The sequence below is a fragment of the Coregonus clupeaformis genome, unplaced genomic scaffold (assembly GCF_020615455.1).
Source record: "Coregonus clupeaformis isolate EN_2021a unplaced genomic scaffold, ASM2061545v1 scaf0888, whole genome shotgun sequence".
Taxonomy (NCBI): Eukaryota; Metazoa; Chordata; class Actinopteri; order Salmoniformes; family Salmonidae; genus Coregonus; species Coregonus clupeaformis.
Genome location: NW_025534342.1, coordinates 131,915 through 148,604, shown reverse-complemented (window position 1 = coordinate 148,604; position 16,690 = coordinate 131,915). Strand labels below are relative to the sequence as shown.

Genomic DNA, 16,690 nt, shown 5'->3' with positions numbered 1-16,690 from the left:
CTCTGATGAAGGATTTTGAGGCTGAATCCCTGACCTGTCAATGTTTTTAATTTGCTGTTTTTGATATTGTTATACTCTTGTGAATTCATGAATGGTTTTTACTAGATTACTTGTAGTTTTTCATGTTGTCTGTCTGTAATTTTTGTAATGACTTGGTGCTGCCTATCTTGGCCAGGACGCTCTTGAAAAAGAGATTTTAAATCTCAATGAGCCCTTCCTGGTTAAATAAAGGTTAAATAAAATAAAAAAATAAAAGTGTGTAGGATCTAGGGTGTAGTGTGTAGTATAGTAGTGTGTAGTATAGTAGTGTGTAGGGTGTAGTGTGTAGTATAGTAGTGTGTATTGCATAGGGTATAGTGTATTCGTGATAAAGGGTGTAGTGTGTAGGGTCTAGGGTGTAGTGTGTAGTATAGTAGTGTGTAGTGTGTAGGGTCTAGGGTGTTGTGTATTAGTATAAATGGTGTAGTGTGTAGGGTCTAGGGTGTAGAGTGTAGTATAGTAGTGTGTAGTGTGTAGGGTCTAGGGTGTTGTGTATTAGTATAAAGGGTGTAGTGTGTAGTGTGTAGGGTGTAGTGTATTAGTATAAAGGGTGTAGTGTGTAGGGTCTAGGGTGTAGTGTATTAGTATAAAGGGTGTAGTGTGTAGGGTCTAGGGTGTTGTGTATTAGTATAAAGGGTGTAGTGTGTAGGGTCTAGGGTGTAGTGTATTAGTATAAAGGGTGTAGTGTGTAGGATCTAGGGTGTAGTGTATTAGTATAAAGGGTGTAGTGTGTAGGGTCTAGGGTGTAGTGTATTAGTATAAAGGGTGTAGTGTGTAGGGTGTAGTGTATTAGTATAAAAGGGTGTAGTGTGTAGGGTCTAGGGGTGTAGTGTATTAGTATAAAGGGTGTAGTGTGTAGGGTCTAGGGTGTAGTGTATTAGTATAAAGGGTGTAGTGTGTAGGGTCTAGGGTGTAGTGTATTAGTATAAAGGGTGTAGTGTGTAGGGTCTAGGGTGTAGTGTATTAGTATAAAGGGTGTAGTGTGTAGGGTCTAGGGTGTAGTGTGTAGGGTGTAGTGTGTAGGGTCTAGTGTGTAGTGTGTAGTATAGTAGGGTGTAGTGTGTAGGGTCTAGGGTGTAGTGTATTATTATAAAGGGTGTAGTGTGTAGGGTCTAGGGTGTAGTGTATTAGTATAAAGGGTGTAGTGTGTAGGGTCTAGGGTGTAGTGTGTAGTGTGTAGGGTCTAGGGTGTAGTGTATTAGTATAAAGGGTGTAGTGTGTAGGGTCTAAGGTGTAGTGTGTAGGGTCTAGGGTGTAGTGTATTAGTATAAAGGGTGTAGGGTGTAGGGTCTAGGGTGTAGTGTATTAGTATAAAGGGTGTAGTGTGTAGGGTCTAGGGTGTAGTGTATTAGTATAAAGGGTGTAGTGTGTAGGGTCTAGGGTGTAGTGTATTAGTATAGTAGTGTGTAGTGTGTAGGGTCTAGGGTGTAGTGTATTAGTATAAAGGGTGTAGTGTGTAGGGTCTAGGGTGTAGTGTGTAGGGTGTAGTGTGTAGGGTCTAGGGTGTAGTGTGTAGGGTCTAGGTTGTAGTGTATTAGTATAAAGGGTGTAGGGTGTAGGGTCTAGGGTGTAGTGTATTAGTATAAAGGGTGTAGTGTGTAGGGTCTAGGGTGTAGTGTATTAGTATAAAGGGTGTAGTGTGTAGGGTCTAGGGTGTAGTGTATTAGTATAGTAGTGTGTAGTGTATAGGGTCTAGGGTGTAGTGTATTAGTATAAAGGGTGTAGTGTGTAGGGTCTAGGGTGTAGTGTATTAGTATAAAGGGTGTAGTGTGTAGGGTCTAGGGTGTCGTGTATTAGTATAAAGGGTGTAGTGTGTAGGGTCTAGGGTGTAGTGTGTAGTATAGTAGGGTGTAGTGTGTAGGGTCTTGGTCAGGGTTCCCCCAAATGGACCAAAACTTTTTTTATAATTTTTTATTGATGGACATAAAATACTGTAAAAACACCAGCAAGGCAGTTCCAATTGATTTTGGAAATCTGTTCAAACTTATTCCCAGTTTATTAGGTACAGTTTATTAAGTACACCACCCCGTTCATGAAAATGGTTAGCTCCTACAGACTGTGAGTCGCGTGGTCGTGGCTTGCTATATAAAGCAGGCAGACAGGCATCGAGGCATTCAGTTACTGTTCCATTGCATGTTAGAATGGGCCAAACTAGTGACTTAACCCTCCCGTTGTCCTAGGGTCAAAATGACCCGCCACTGTGTTGAACCAACTTTATTTCATTTTTATATTTGTTTGATAATTTGTGAGAAGGAGGCAGTGATACTTTCTTTAAAGTCTCACTGCCTCCTTCTCACAAATGATCCCCAAAAAATAAAAAATAAATAAAGTTGGTTCAACACAGTGGCGGGTCATTTTGACCCTAGGACAACGGGAGGGTTAAGCGACTTCGAGAATGGTATGATCGCCGGTGCCAGGCAGACTGGTTCCAGTATCTCAGAAACATCCAACCTCCTGGGCTCAATGATGAAGGAGAATGGCAAGAATCGTGCAAGCTGACAGGCGGGCCACAAACAGACAAATAACGGCGCAGTTCAACAGTGGTGTGCAGAAGGGTGTAATGTATTAGTGTGCAGAACGGCATCTCGGAACGCAAAACTCGTCGGTCCTTGTCACGGATGGGCTATTGCAACAGATGACCACACCGGGTTCAACTCCTATCAGCTAAAAACAAGAAGAAGTGGCTCCAGTGGGCACGTGATCACCAACACTGGACAATTGAAGAGTGGAAAAACATCACCTGGTCCGACGAATCCCAGTTCCTGTTGCGTCATGCTGATGGCAGGGTCAGGATTGGCTTAAGCAGCGTGAGTCCATGGCCCCATCCTACCTGGTGTCAACGGTACAGGCTGGTGACGATGGTGTAATGGTGTGGGAAATGTTTTCCTGGCACATGTTAGGTCCCTTGACACCAATTGAGCAATGTTTCCATGCCCCAAAGAATTCAGGCTGTTCTGGAAGCAAAGGGTCCGACCAGGTACTAGATGGGTGTACCTAATAAACTGGACTGGTACTAGATGGATGTACCTAATAAACTGGCGAGGTACTAGATGGGTGTACCTAATAAACTGACCAGGTACTAGATGGGTGTACCTAATAAACTGGCCAGGTACTAGATGGGTGTACCTAATAAACTGGCAAGGTACTAGATGGGTGTACCTAATAAACTTCTTACAAAGGTTTCAAATGATTCTGTTTTAGTCCAATATTATATCTGTTTAGGCTTCTTGAGGTCAACTTGCAGTCTACTAATTATTTGTAATTATGTCCCGGCCCCCTGATCATCTACGGCCCGCGGCTGAATCTAGTTGATGATCCCTGGTCTAAGGGTCTAGTGTGTAGTTTACCTGACAGCACCATCGCAGGTACAGACTCCTCAAAGAAGACATGGTGGACAGGTAACCTAGACCTGTATCTGTAATCCTCACACATCTGGAGAGAGACAGCGGGAGAGAGAGGGAGAGAGAGAGAGGAAGAGAGAGGAGGGAGAGAGAGAGAGAGAGAGAGGAGGGAGAGAGAGAGAGAGAGAGAGGAGAGAGAGAGAGAGAGAGAGAGTGAGAGAGAGAGAGAGAGAGAGACAGAGAGAGAGACCATAATTATACTTTTCATACTATACTGGTTTTCTTTCTGAAATAATGTAGTATAGGCCTTTACTCAGCAAATCCCTGACTTCTATACCACACACTTCACCCTATACCCTACTATACTACACCCTACTATACCACACTCTACTATACTACACACTACTACACCACACTCTACTATATTACACCCTACTATACCACACTCTACTATACTACACACTACTATCCTACACACTACTATACTACACCATAATATACTACACCCTACTATACTACACCCTACTATACTACACCTATACCCTACATACTACACCCTAATATACTACACCCTACTATACTACACTCTACTATACTACATCATACTATACTACACAATACCATACTATACCACACTTTACTATACTACACACTACTATACCACACTCTACTATACTACACCCTACTATACCACACACTACTATACTACACACTACTATACTACATCCTACTATACCACACAATACTATACTACACCCTACTATACTACACACTACTATACTACACCACACACTCTACTATACTACATCATACTATACTACAATATACTACACCATGCTATACTACAATCTACTATACTACATCATACTATACCATACTATACTATACTACACCCTACTATGCTACACTCTACTATACAACATCATACTATGCTACACACTACTATACTACACCATACTATACTACACTCTACTATACTGCACCCTACTATACTCCACCCTACTATACTACACCCTTCTATACTACACCCTACCATACTCCACCCTACTATACTCTACCCTACTATAATATGCACTATTATACTACACCCTACTATACTACACCCTACTATACTACATCCTACTATACTACACACTACTATACACCACACCACTATACTACACCCTACTATACTATACTACACCCTACCATACTCCACCCTGCTATACTCCACCCTACTATAATATGCACTATTATACTACACCCTAATATACTACACCCTACTATACTACACAATACTATACACCACACTACTATACTACACCCTACCATACTACACCCTACTATAATATGCACTATTATACTACACCCTGCTATACTACACCCTACTATACTACACCCCACTATACCCTACCCTACTGTACTCCACCCTACTATACTACACATTTTACATTTACATTTTAGTCATTTAGCAGACGCTCTTATCCAGAGCGACTTACATTTTTTTTTTTTTCATACTGGCCCCCCGTGTTAAACGAACCCACATCCCTGCCGGCCAAACCCTCCCCTACCTTGGACAACGCTGGACCAATTGTGCGCCGCCCTATACTGTACACCCTACTATACTACACCCTACTATACTCCACCCTACTATACTCCACCCTACTATACTACACACTACTATACACCACACTACTATACCACACTCTCACCTGTCCAGTACCAGCTCCTCTAATTTGTGGAGGTCACAGGCAATGTACTCCAGGGCCATGTCAGTGATGCGTGGGCACCAGGAGAGGTCCAGGCTCCGCAGCTTCCTCAGGTTCTCTGCTACCAGCTCCACCCCGTCATCAGTAATTTTAGAGCAGCCTGACAGGCTCAGAGCCGTGAGGTTGGGCAGGCTGTGGACCATGTTAACCACACCATGGTTGGTGATCTCCCAACACGAGTGGAGACGCAGCGTGTGAGTAGTGTAGCCCTGAGGGGGATGGAGGGGGAGAGAGAGAGAGAGAGAGAGAGAGAGAGAGAGAGAGAGAGAGAGAGAGAGAGAGAGAGAGAGAGAGAGAGAGAGGGAGAGAGAGAGAGGTTTAGGAGTATATCTCCTACATCTGAAAACATATTGAGGGACCACAGTAATCTGAACTCATCATGAGGGACCACAGTAATCTGAACTCATCATGAGGGACCACAGTAATGTGAATTCATCATGAGGGACCACATTAATCTGAACTCATCATGAGGGACCACAGTAATCTGAATTCATCATGAGGGACCACAGTAATCTGAACTCATCATAAGGGACCACAGTAATCTGAACTCATCATAAGGGACCACAGTAATCTGAATTCATCATGAGGGACCACAGTAATCTGAACTCATCATAAGGGACCACAGTAATCTGAACTCATCATAAGGGACCACAGTAATCTGAATTCATCATGAGGGACCACAGTAATCTGAACTCATCATGAGGGACCACAGTAATCTGAATTCATCATGAGGGACCACAGTAATCTGAACTCATCATAAGGGACCACAGTAATCTGAATTCATCATGAGGGACCACAGTAATCTGAACTCATCATGAGGGACCACAGTAATCTGAACTCATCATGAGAGGACCTAGTCTTTTGGTGCCCCCCCCCACCTTGCGAGCAAAACATTTAGCAGTTTTAAAGCAAGTTTGCTGCAATTCTACACATTTTGCCATGTGGCGTAGAGAAAATATAGCAGTTTTAAAGCAAGTTTTCTGCAATTCTACACATTTTGCCAAAGGGTGGAGACACATGTTTGCCGATTTTAATATGATATTTGATGATCAATGGGGGACCCCCGGCCGGTAATTAACCATGCTTACAACAAGTTTAGATAGCTGGCCGCTAGACTAACGTATAGTAGTGTGTAGTATAGTAGTGTGTAGTATAGTAGTGTGTAGTATAGTAGTGTGTAGTATAGTAGTGTGTAGTATAGTAGTGTGTAGTATAGTAGTGTGTAGTATAGTAGTGTGTAGTATAGTAGTGTTTAGTATATTAATGTGTAGTATAGTAGTGTGTAGTATAGTAGTGTGTAGTATAGTGGTGTGTAGTATAGTAGTGTGTAGAATAGTAATGTGTAGTATAGTAGGGTGTGGTATAGTAGTGTGTATTATAGTAGGGTGTAGTATAGTAGTGTGTAGTATAGTAGTGTGTAGTATAGTAATGTGTAGTATAGTAGGGTGTAATCTAAATGGAGCTGACATGGGCTAATTGAGTGACTGTCAGTGACTGACATAACAAGAAAATAACTGCTGATGCACAACCACATTTAGAAATTGCACCTTGTGTATCCTACTATTTTAACTCTCAACAGTAAGTTGAGACCCCGACTGAGTTCCTTTTTTAGGGGGAGGCGGAGGCGGGTGTGGATTGATCCACGGGCCCACAAAGGGGGACGAAGAGAGAGGGAAAAGGGAAGGTGTGTGTGTGTGTGTACCTGTACCTGCGCCTGTGTGCTCTCTATAAGTGTGTAGGATTGTAACCCTACCTGTTTGGCTGTGAAGTAGGCCATGGCTGTGTCGGTTACGTGGTAGGCCTGTAGGTTGAGCTCTGACAGGTTGGGCAGTAGCTGTGAGATGGCAGCGATAGCGTCGTCTGCCACGTTGATACAGTCGCTGACGCTGAGCGAGGTGAGCCGTGCATTCAGGCTGGACCACAGGCCGGCCTCCGTGAAGTCATTACAACCGGCCAACTCCAGGTGCATCAGACCCTGCATCTGTTCCAGCATCACCTACACACACCACAGAGAACACACACTGAGTGTACACACACACACACAACTACCCAGCATCACCTACACACACCACAGAGAACACACACTTAGTTTACAGGATACACACACACACACACACACACACACACACTCACACACAGTCCCAGGTGTAACTGTCTCTACATCTGTTAAACACATCTTAACAGCACACGTCTGTTCAATATATTCCATATATGTTCCTGTTAGTTAGTTCTCCCGTGAGGTGAGAGGATTGATGTGTGGTCATGTACTAGAGGTATTATAGTATATAGTGATTTACTGACTGTTTAAACCTGGTCCCTTTAAAGACATTATAGTATATAGTGATTTGCTGACTGTTTAAACTTGTTCCCTTTAAAGACATTATAGTATATAGTGATTTACTGACCGTTTAAACCTGTTCCCTTTGAAGACATTATAGTATATAGTGATTTACTGACTGTTTAAACCTGTTCCCTTTACATACATTATAGTATATAGTGATTTACTGACTGTTTAAACCTGGTCCCTTTAAAGACATAGTATATAGTGATTTACTGACTGTTTAAACCTGGTCCCTTTAAAGACATAGTATATAGTGATTTACTGACCGTTTAAACCTGTTCCCTTTGAAGACATTATAGTATATAGTGATTTACTGACTGTTTAAACCTGGTCCCTTTAAAGACATAGTATATAGTGATTTACTGACTGTTTAAACCTGTTCCCTTTACATACATTATAGTATATAGTGATTTACTGACTGTTTAAACCTGTTCCCTTTACAGAGATAGTATATAGTGATTTACTGACTGTTTAAACCTGTTCCCTTTACAGACATAGTATATAGTGATTTACTGACTGTTTAAACCTGTTCCCTTTACAGACATAGTATATAGTGATTTGCTGACTGTTTAAACCTGTTCCTTTTACAGACATGATAGTATATAGTGATTTACTGACTGTTTAAACCTGGTCCCTTTAAAGACATTATAGTATATAATAATTTACTGACTGTTTAAACCTGTTCCCTTTACAGACATAGTATATAGTGATTTACTGACTGTTTAAACCTGTTCCCTTTACAGACATAGTATATAGTGATTTACTGACTGTTTAAACCTGGTCCCTTTAAAGACATAGTATATAGTGATTTGCTGACTGTTTAAACCTGTTCCCTTTACATACATTATAGAATATAGTGATTTACTGACCGTTTAAACCTGTTCCCTTTGAAGACATTATAGTATATAGTGATTTACTGACTGTTTAAACCTGTTCCCTTTACAGACATAGTATATAGTGATTTACTGACTGTTTAAACCTGTTCCCTTTACAGACATAGTATATAGTGATTTGCTGACTGTTTAAACCTGTTCCTTTTACAGACATGATAGTATATAGTGATTTACTGACTGTTTAAACCTGGTCCCTTTAAAGACATTATAGTATATAGTGATTTACTGACTGTTTAAACCTGTTCCCTTTACAGACATAGTATATAGTGATTTACTGACTGTTTAAACCTGTTCCCTTTACAGACATAGTATATAGTGATTTACTGACTGTTTAAACCTGTTCCCTTTACAGACATAGTATATAGTGATTTACTGACTGTTTAAACCTGTTCCTTTTACAGACATTATAGTATATAGTGATTTACTGACCGTTTAAACCTGGTCCCTTTAAAGACATAGTATATAGTGATTTGCTGACTGTTTAAACCTGTTCCCTTTACAGACATTATAGAATATAGTGATTTACTGACCATTTAAACCTGTTCCCTTTGAAGACATTGTAGTATAAAGTGATTTACTGACTGTTTAAACCTGGTCCCTTTAAAAACATAGTATATAGTGATTTACTGACTGTTTAAACCTGGTCCCTTTAAATACATAGTATATAGTGATTTGCTGACTGTTTAAACCTGTTCCTTTTACAGACATGATAGTATATAGTGATTTACTGACTGTTTAAACCTGGTCCCTTTAAAGACATTATAGTATATAGTGATTTACTGACTGTTTAAACATGTTCCCTTTACAGACATAGTATATAGTGATTTACTGACTGTTTAAACCTGTTCCCTTTACAGACATAGTATATAGTGATTTGCTGACTGTTTAAACCTGTTCCTTTTACAGACATTATAGTATATAGTGATTTACTGACCGTTTAAACCTGGTCCCTTTAAAGACATAGTATATAGTGATTTGCTGACTGTTTAAACCTGTTCCCTTTACAGACATTATAGAATATAGTGATTTACTGACCGTTTAAACCTGTTCCCTTTGAAGACATTATAGTATATAGTGATTTACTGACTGTTTAAACCTGGTCCCTTTAAAAACATAGTATATAGTGATTTACTGACTGTTTAAACCTGGTCCCTTTAAAGACATTATAGTATATAGTGATTTACTGACTGTTTAAACCTGTTCCCTTTACAGACATAGTATATAGTGATTTACTGACTGTTTAAACCTGTTCCCTTTACAGACATAGTATATAGTGATTTACTGACTGTTTAAACATGTTCCCTTTACAGACAGGGTATATAGTGATTTGCTGACTGTTTAAACATGTTCCTTTTACAGACATTATAGTATATAGTGATTTACTGACCGTTTAAACCTGGTCCCTTTAAAGACATAGTATATAGTGATTTGCTGACTGTTTAAACCTGTTCCCTTTACAGACATTATAGAATATAGTGATTTACTGACTGTTTAAACCTGTTCCCTTTAAAGACCTTATAGTATATAGTGATTTATTGACTGTTTAAACCTGTTCCCTTTACATACATAGTATATAGTGATTTACTGACTGTTTAAACCTGTTCCCTTTACAGACATAGTATATAGTGATTTACTGACTGTTTAAACCTGTTCCCTTTACAGACATAGAATATAGTGATTTACTGACTGTTTAAACCTGTTCCCTTTAAAGACATTATAGTATATAGTGATTTACTGACTGTTTTAACCTGGTCCCTTTAAAGACATAGTATATAGTGATTTGCTGACTGTTTAAACCTATTCCCTTTACAGACCTTATAGTATATAGTGATTTACTGACTGTTTAAACCTGTTTCCTTTAAATGCATTATAGTATAAAGTGATTTAGTGACTGTTTAAATCTGTTCACTTTAAATACATTATAGTATATAGTGATTTACTGACTGTTTAAACCTGTTCCCTTTACAGACATAGTATATAGTGATTTACTGACTGTTTAAACATGTTCCCTTTAAAGACATTATAGTATTGTAACGACCCTGGGGTTATAAGCACGAATATCGACTCTCCCACGCGAGCATGCTTTTGGGGCACAGTCGATGGCGCGTTGGACTGGAAGGTTGATGGTTGGAGACCTGCTCCATGCCTGTTTCATTACGTTGGACTGGAAGGTTGATGGTTAGAGACCTGCTCCCTGCCTGTTTCCTTACGTTGGACTGGAAGGTTGAGGGTTGGAGACCTGCTCCCTGCCTGTTTCATTACATTGGTGTCAGAAGTGATCGGACCATGCATCCACGAATGTGTGTGTGCTTGGCCGGTGAGCGCGTTCCTGTAAGACGTTGAGTTGTAGGCTAGCTCGAGGACGTGGACTTTGAAAGGAGGGAGTTGTGTAATGACCCTGGGGTTATAAGCGCGGATATCGACTCTGCCACGCAAGCTTTTGGGGCACAGTCGAAGGCGCGTTGGACTTCGGGCTAGAAGGTTGAGGGTTCGAGACCTGCTCCCTGCCTGTTTCATTACAGTATATAGTAATTTACTGACTGTTTAAACCTGGTCCCTTGATTAACCCTTTTATACAATGGCTATAATTCAACACATTTGCCGCTAGAAATGTGTTCATTTGCCGGTAGAAATGTGTTCAACATCTAGTGAAGTAGCTAGCAAGTTTACTAGATACAGTTTACATACACTTAGGTTGGAGTCATTCAAACTCATTTTTCAACCACTCCACAAATTTCTTGTTAACGAACTATAGTTTTGGCAGGACATCTACTTTGTGCATGTCACAAGTAATTTATCCAACAATAGTTTACAGACAGATTATTTCACTTATAAATCACTGTATCACAATTCCAGTGGGTCAGAAGTTTACATACACTAAGTTGACTGTGCCTTTAAACAGCTTGGAAAATTCCAGAAAATGATGTCATGGCTTTAGAAGCTTCTGATAGGCTTATTGACATCATTTGAGTCAATTGGAGGTGTACCTGTGGATGTATTTCAAGGCCTACCTTCAAACTCAGTGCATTTTTGCTTGACATCATGGGAAAATGAAAAGAAATCAGCCAAGACCTCAGAAAAAAATGTGTAGACCTCCACAAGTCCATGGGAGCAATTTCCAAACACCTGAAGGTACCACATTCATCTGTACAAACAATAGTAGGCAAGTATAAACACCATGGGACCACGCAGCCGTCATACTGCTCAGGAAGGAGACGTGTTCTGTCTCCTAGAGATGAACGTACTTTGGTGCGAAAAAGTGCAAATCAATCCCAGAACAACAGCAAAGGACCTTGTGAAGATGCTGGAGGAAACAGTACAAAAGTATCTATATCTACAGTAAAACGAGTCCTATATTGACATAACCTGAAAGGCCGCTCAGCAAGGAAGAAGCCACTGCTCCAAAACCGCCATAAAAAAGCCAGACTACGGTTTGCAACTGTACATGGGGACAAAGATCGTACTTTTTGGAGAAATGTCCTCTGGTCTGATGAAACAAAAATAGAACTGTTTGGTCATAATGACCATTGTTATGTTTGGAGGAAAAAGGGGGTCGCTTGCAAGCCGAAGAACACCATCCCAACCGTGAAGCACGGGGGTGGCAGCGTCATGCTGTGGGGGTGCTTTGCTGCAGGAGGGACTGGTGCACTTCACAAAATAGATGGCATCATGAGGAAGGGAAATTATGTGGATATATTGAAGCAACATCTCAAGACATCAGTCAGGAAGTTAAAGCTTGGTCGCAAATGGGTCTTCCAAATGGACAATGACCCCAAGCATACTTCTAAAGTTGTGGCAAAATGTCTTAAAGACAACAAAGTCAAGGTATTGGAGTGGCCATCACAAAGCCCTGACCTCAATCCTATAGAACATTTGTGGGTAGAACTGAAAAAGCGTGTGCGAGCAAGGAGGCCTACAAACCTGACTCAGTTACACCAGCTCTGTCAGGAGGAATGGGCCAAAATTCACCCAACTTATTGTGGGAAGCTTGTGGAAGGCTACCCGAAACATTTGACCCAAGTTATACAATTTATAGGCAATGCTACCAAATACTAATTGAGTGTATGTAAACTTCTGACCCACTGGGAATGTGATGAAAGAAATAAAAGCTGAAATAAATAATTCTCTATACTATTATTCTGACATTTCACATTCTTAAAATAAAGTGGTGATCCTAACTGACCTAAAACAGGGAATTTTTACTAGGATTAAATGTCAGGAATTGTGAAAAGCTGAGTTTAAATGTATTTGGCTAAGATGTATGTAAACCTCCCATTTCAACTGTAGCTACAGTAGTTGCCATGGTAACCAAACAAACAGACTTGCTAGTTCAGCTAACCAAACCATCAGTCCTAGCTTGCCATTATGAAAATCAAATTCAACAATGCCAATAAGGTTTTCAATTTGACTTTTGCTTTCAAAAGCAGTTCAAACATAGAACATGTAAGAATGAACGTTAGCCATTGAATTTTACCATGCAAATATACTGTGCGTTACAGGGAAATAATGCATGCTCTAGAATGCCCTTCAAGCCAATCAGAAACAAGTATTCAACAATGCCATGGTATAAAGTGATTTACTGACTGTTTAAACCTGTTCTCTTTAAAGGCATTATAGTATTTAGTGATTTACTAACTGTTTAAACCTGGTCCCTTTAAAGGCATTATAGTATTTAGTGATTTACTAACTGTTTAAACCTGGTCCCTTTAATGGAGAATGAAAAAAGCAAGCTAAATCCTGAAACCGTTGTTCATAACATCCCACTGTAAAGTCATTATACTTCTCCTAAGTTCTACAGACCTTGTTGTTGTACCTTTTCTGTTGTATTACTCTATGAATACAGCATATTTTTACATTTTAAGTCATTTAGCAGACGCTCTTATCCAGAGCGACTTACAGTTTTTTTTTCTCCATACTGGCCCCCCATGGGAATCAAACCCACAACCCTGGCATTGCAAGCGCCATGCTCTACCAACTGAGCTACACGGAGCATAGCAGTGCAGATGTACTGGATGTCACACTTGCTTTATCGGTCTGCACGGACCATTTTTTTATTTTATTTTGCTGTCACAGTACCCAAGCTGACACACAACACAGGGGTAAAGTGCCTTGCTCAAGAGCACAACAGGGGAAGGTAAAAAATTGGATATTGAGGCCATTAACTCTCCGGCTACCTGCCCACCCCTTCAGATTTCCCCCCCCATGTCAGTTCAGGTATTCAAACCAGAAATCGTCCAGTTACCGGCGGATTCGAACCGGAAACCCTCCGGTTACATGTTTTGACCTATGTAACTACTGGGTCATTCAGAACAGTCCAGGACAGTACATTCCTTTTCAGTTGATGTTGTGGTATGTCTAGGTCTGCTTAGATGTTGACACATAATCTACCATGATCCATTTGACCAACAATAACAACAACAATCCTAAATATGGAAACTAGTATGTGACCCCTCTGTTGTATTCTGCACATAAACAACAGTGATATTTCCTCCATGGTTCAGCTGATGTCACCCTCCTCTCTGTCAACAGTGATCTGTCCTCCACGGTTCAGCTGATGTCACCCTCCTCTCTGTCAACAGTGATCTGACCTCCATGGTTCAGCTGATGTCACCCTCCTCTCTGTCAACAGTCTCTGTCTGTCTGTCACCAGTCTCTGTCTGTCTGTCTGGTGGAAAACACATTCTCTGCTCCTTTGTTTGTGTCTTGTTCAGCAGGCCCTTACAGGGTAGGGTTATTCTCGGATCTTGCTGATGAATCACTAACAGGTTGTTTTTCCTTATTAAAATAGCTCGCCAACAGAGAAGAGAAGAGAGAGAGAGAGAGTGTGTGTGTGTGTGTGTGTGTGTGTGGGTGGGTGTATGCTTTCATCTGAACTCAACAATAACCAGGATTTGGTCACATTCTGATCTGTTTCTAGGAAGATATGATTTGTCTACAGTCAATATATTTGTTACTTACTATGCCTTAATATACAGTCAGATCAAAGTGAATCCAGAAACCATATTTAATTCCACTGTAAACACTGATATAACTCTAAGGTCTGGATTCAATCTGATCAACGAACACCGATATAACTCTGATATAAGTCTAAGGTCTGGATTCAATCTGATCAACGAACACCGATATAACTCTGATATAACTCTAAGGTCTGGATTCAATCTGATCAACGAACACCGATATAACTCCGATATAACTCCGATATAACTCTGATATAACTCCGATATATCTCCGATATATCTCCGATATAACTCCGATATATCTCCGATATAACTCCGATACATCTCCGATATATCTCCGATATATCTCTGATATAACTCTGATATAACTCTGATATAACTCTGATATAACTCTGATATAACTCCGATATAACTCCGATATAACTCTGATATAACTCTGATATAACTCTGATATAACTCTGATATAACGCTGATATAACTCTGATATAACTCTGATATAACACTAAGGTCTGGATTCAATCTGATCAGCGGTAGATGGCAGGTATAGCGCGCTAGACATTTAAAGGTAATTTCCGATTGAGCCGACTTGTGCAGCGTTTACTGTGAATGCAGTCTCCGCCAACGTGGGAACATTACCTTTAAAATGTGCATAGCCGACAAAGTGCAATCGGATTGAATCCCAGCCTAAGTGATGTAAGTCAACTCAATGAGCGTTTATCCTCCAACTGTCATATTCAAACTGCGCACCAGGGGCATCTGGTCCCATGCTTCCTGTGGCTCTGAACATCAGCCCAGCTCTTCTCATCAACACCACACTCACAACAATGTACTCAAAATGGTCCCTGACTATAATGTGCACAATATACTGTAAGGCCGACATTTTCCCCTCGCAAACACCGCTGTGAACTAACTCACAGGCAACGTTCTAAATAACTGGGGCTGAAGGATGGGACTAATAACAACAACTAATAACAACAAGATAACTCATGTAAAGCATACTGTGTCCATTATAAGTATATAGGTTATAGGTTGAGAGCTTTTGTGAAAGAGCACAGTTACACAATTTAAAAAAGGATATGTGTGTGTGTATGGATGTATGTATATACAGTGGGGGAAAAAAGTATTTAGTCAGCCACCAATTGTGCAAGTTCTCCCACTTAAAAAGATGAGAGAGGCCTGTAATTTTCATCATAGTTACAGGTCAACTATGACAGACAAAATGAGATTATTTTTTCCAGATAATCACATTGTAGGATTTTTAATGAATTTATTTGCAAATTATGGTGGAAAATAAGTATTTGGTCAATAACAAAAGTTTCTCAATACTTTGTTATATACCCTTTGTTGGCAATGACACAGGTCAAACATTTTCTGTAAGTCTTCACAAGGTTTTCATACACTGTTGCTGGTATTTTGGCCCATTCCTCCATGCAGATCTCCTCTAGAGCAGTGATGTTTTGGGGCTGTCGCTGGGCAACACAGACTTTCAACTCCCTCCAAAGATTTTCTATGGGGTTGAGATCTGGAGACTGGCTAGGCCACTCCAGGACCTTGAAATGCTTCTTCTACGAAGCCACTCCTTCGTTGCCCGGGTGGTGTGTTTGGGATCATTGTCATGCTGAAAAGACCCAGCCACGTTTCATCTTCAATGCCCTTGCTGATGGAAGGAGGTTTTCACTCAAAATCTCACGATACATGGCCCCATTCATTCTTTCCTTTACACGGATCAGTCGTCCTGGTCCCTTTGCAGAAAAACAGCCCCAAAGCATGATGTTTCCACCCCCATGCTTCACAGTAGGTATGGTGTTCTTTGGATGCAACTCAGCATTCTTTGTCCTCCAAACACGACTAGTTGAGTTTTTACCAAAAAGTTCTATTTTGGTTTCATCTGACCATATGACATTCTCCCAATCCTCTTCTGGATCATCCAAATGCACTCTAGCAAACTTCAGACGGGCCTGGACATGTACTGGCTTAAGCAGGGGGACACGTCTGGCACTGCAGGAGTCCCTGGCGGCGTAGTGTGTTACTGATGGTAGGCTTTGTTACTTTGGTCCCAGCTCTCTGCAGGTCATTCACTAGGTCCCCCCGTGTGGTTCTGGGATTTTTCCTCACCGTTCTTGTGATCATTTTGACCCCACGGGGTGAGATCTTGCGTGGAGCCCCAGATCGAGGGAGATTATCAGTGGTCTTGTATGTCTTCCATTTCCTAATAATTGCTCCCACAGTTGATTTCTTCAAACCAAGCTGCTTACCTATTGCAGAGATTCAGTCTTCCCAGCCTGGTGCAGGTCTACAATTTTGTTTCTGGTGTCCTTTGACAGCTCTTTGGTCTTGGCCATAGTGGAGTTTGGAGTGTGACTGTTTGAGG

The 16,690-nt window shown here is 40.7% G+C and overlaps 1 protein-coding gene across 2 annotated transcripts in view; it reads right to left on the bottom strand.

Moving 5' to 3' along the window:
* LOC121557184 (F-box/LRR-repeat protein 16-like) overlaps positions 1-16,690 on the bottom strand; it is a 45,321-nt gene that overhangs the window by 8,492 nt on the left and 20,139 nt on the right. For both annotated transcript variants that reach the window (XM_041871021.2, XM_041871022.2), the window contains exons 3-5: positions 6,882-7,124; positions 5,072-5,337; positions 3,387-3,471 (exon numbers count right to left, since the gene is read on the bottom strand). In XM_041871021.2, the coding sequence (XP_041726955.1) occupies positions 3,387-3,471; positions 5,072-5,337; positions 6,882-7,124 (594 nt within the window). The remainder of the gene's footprint in view (positions 1-3,386; positions 3,472-5,071; positions 5,338-6,881; positions 7,125-16,690) is intronic.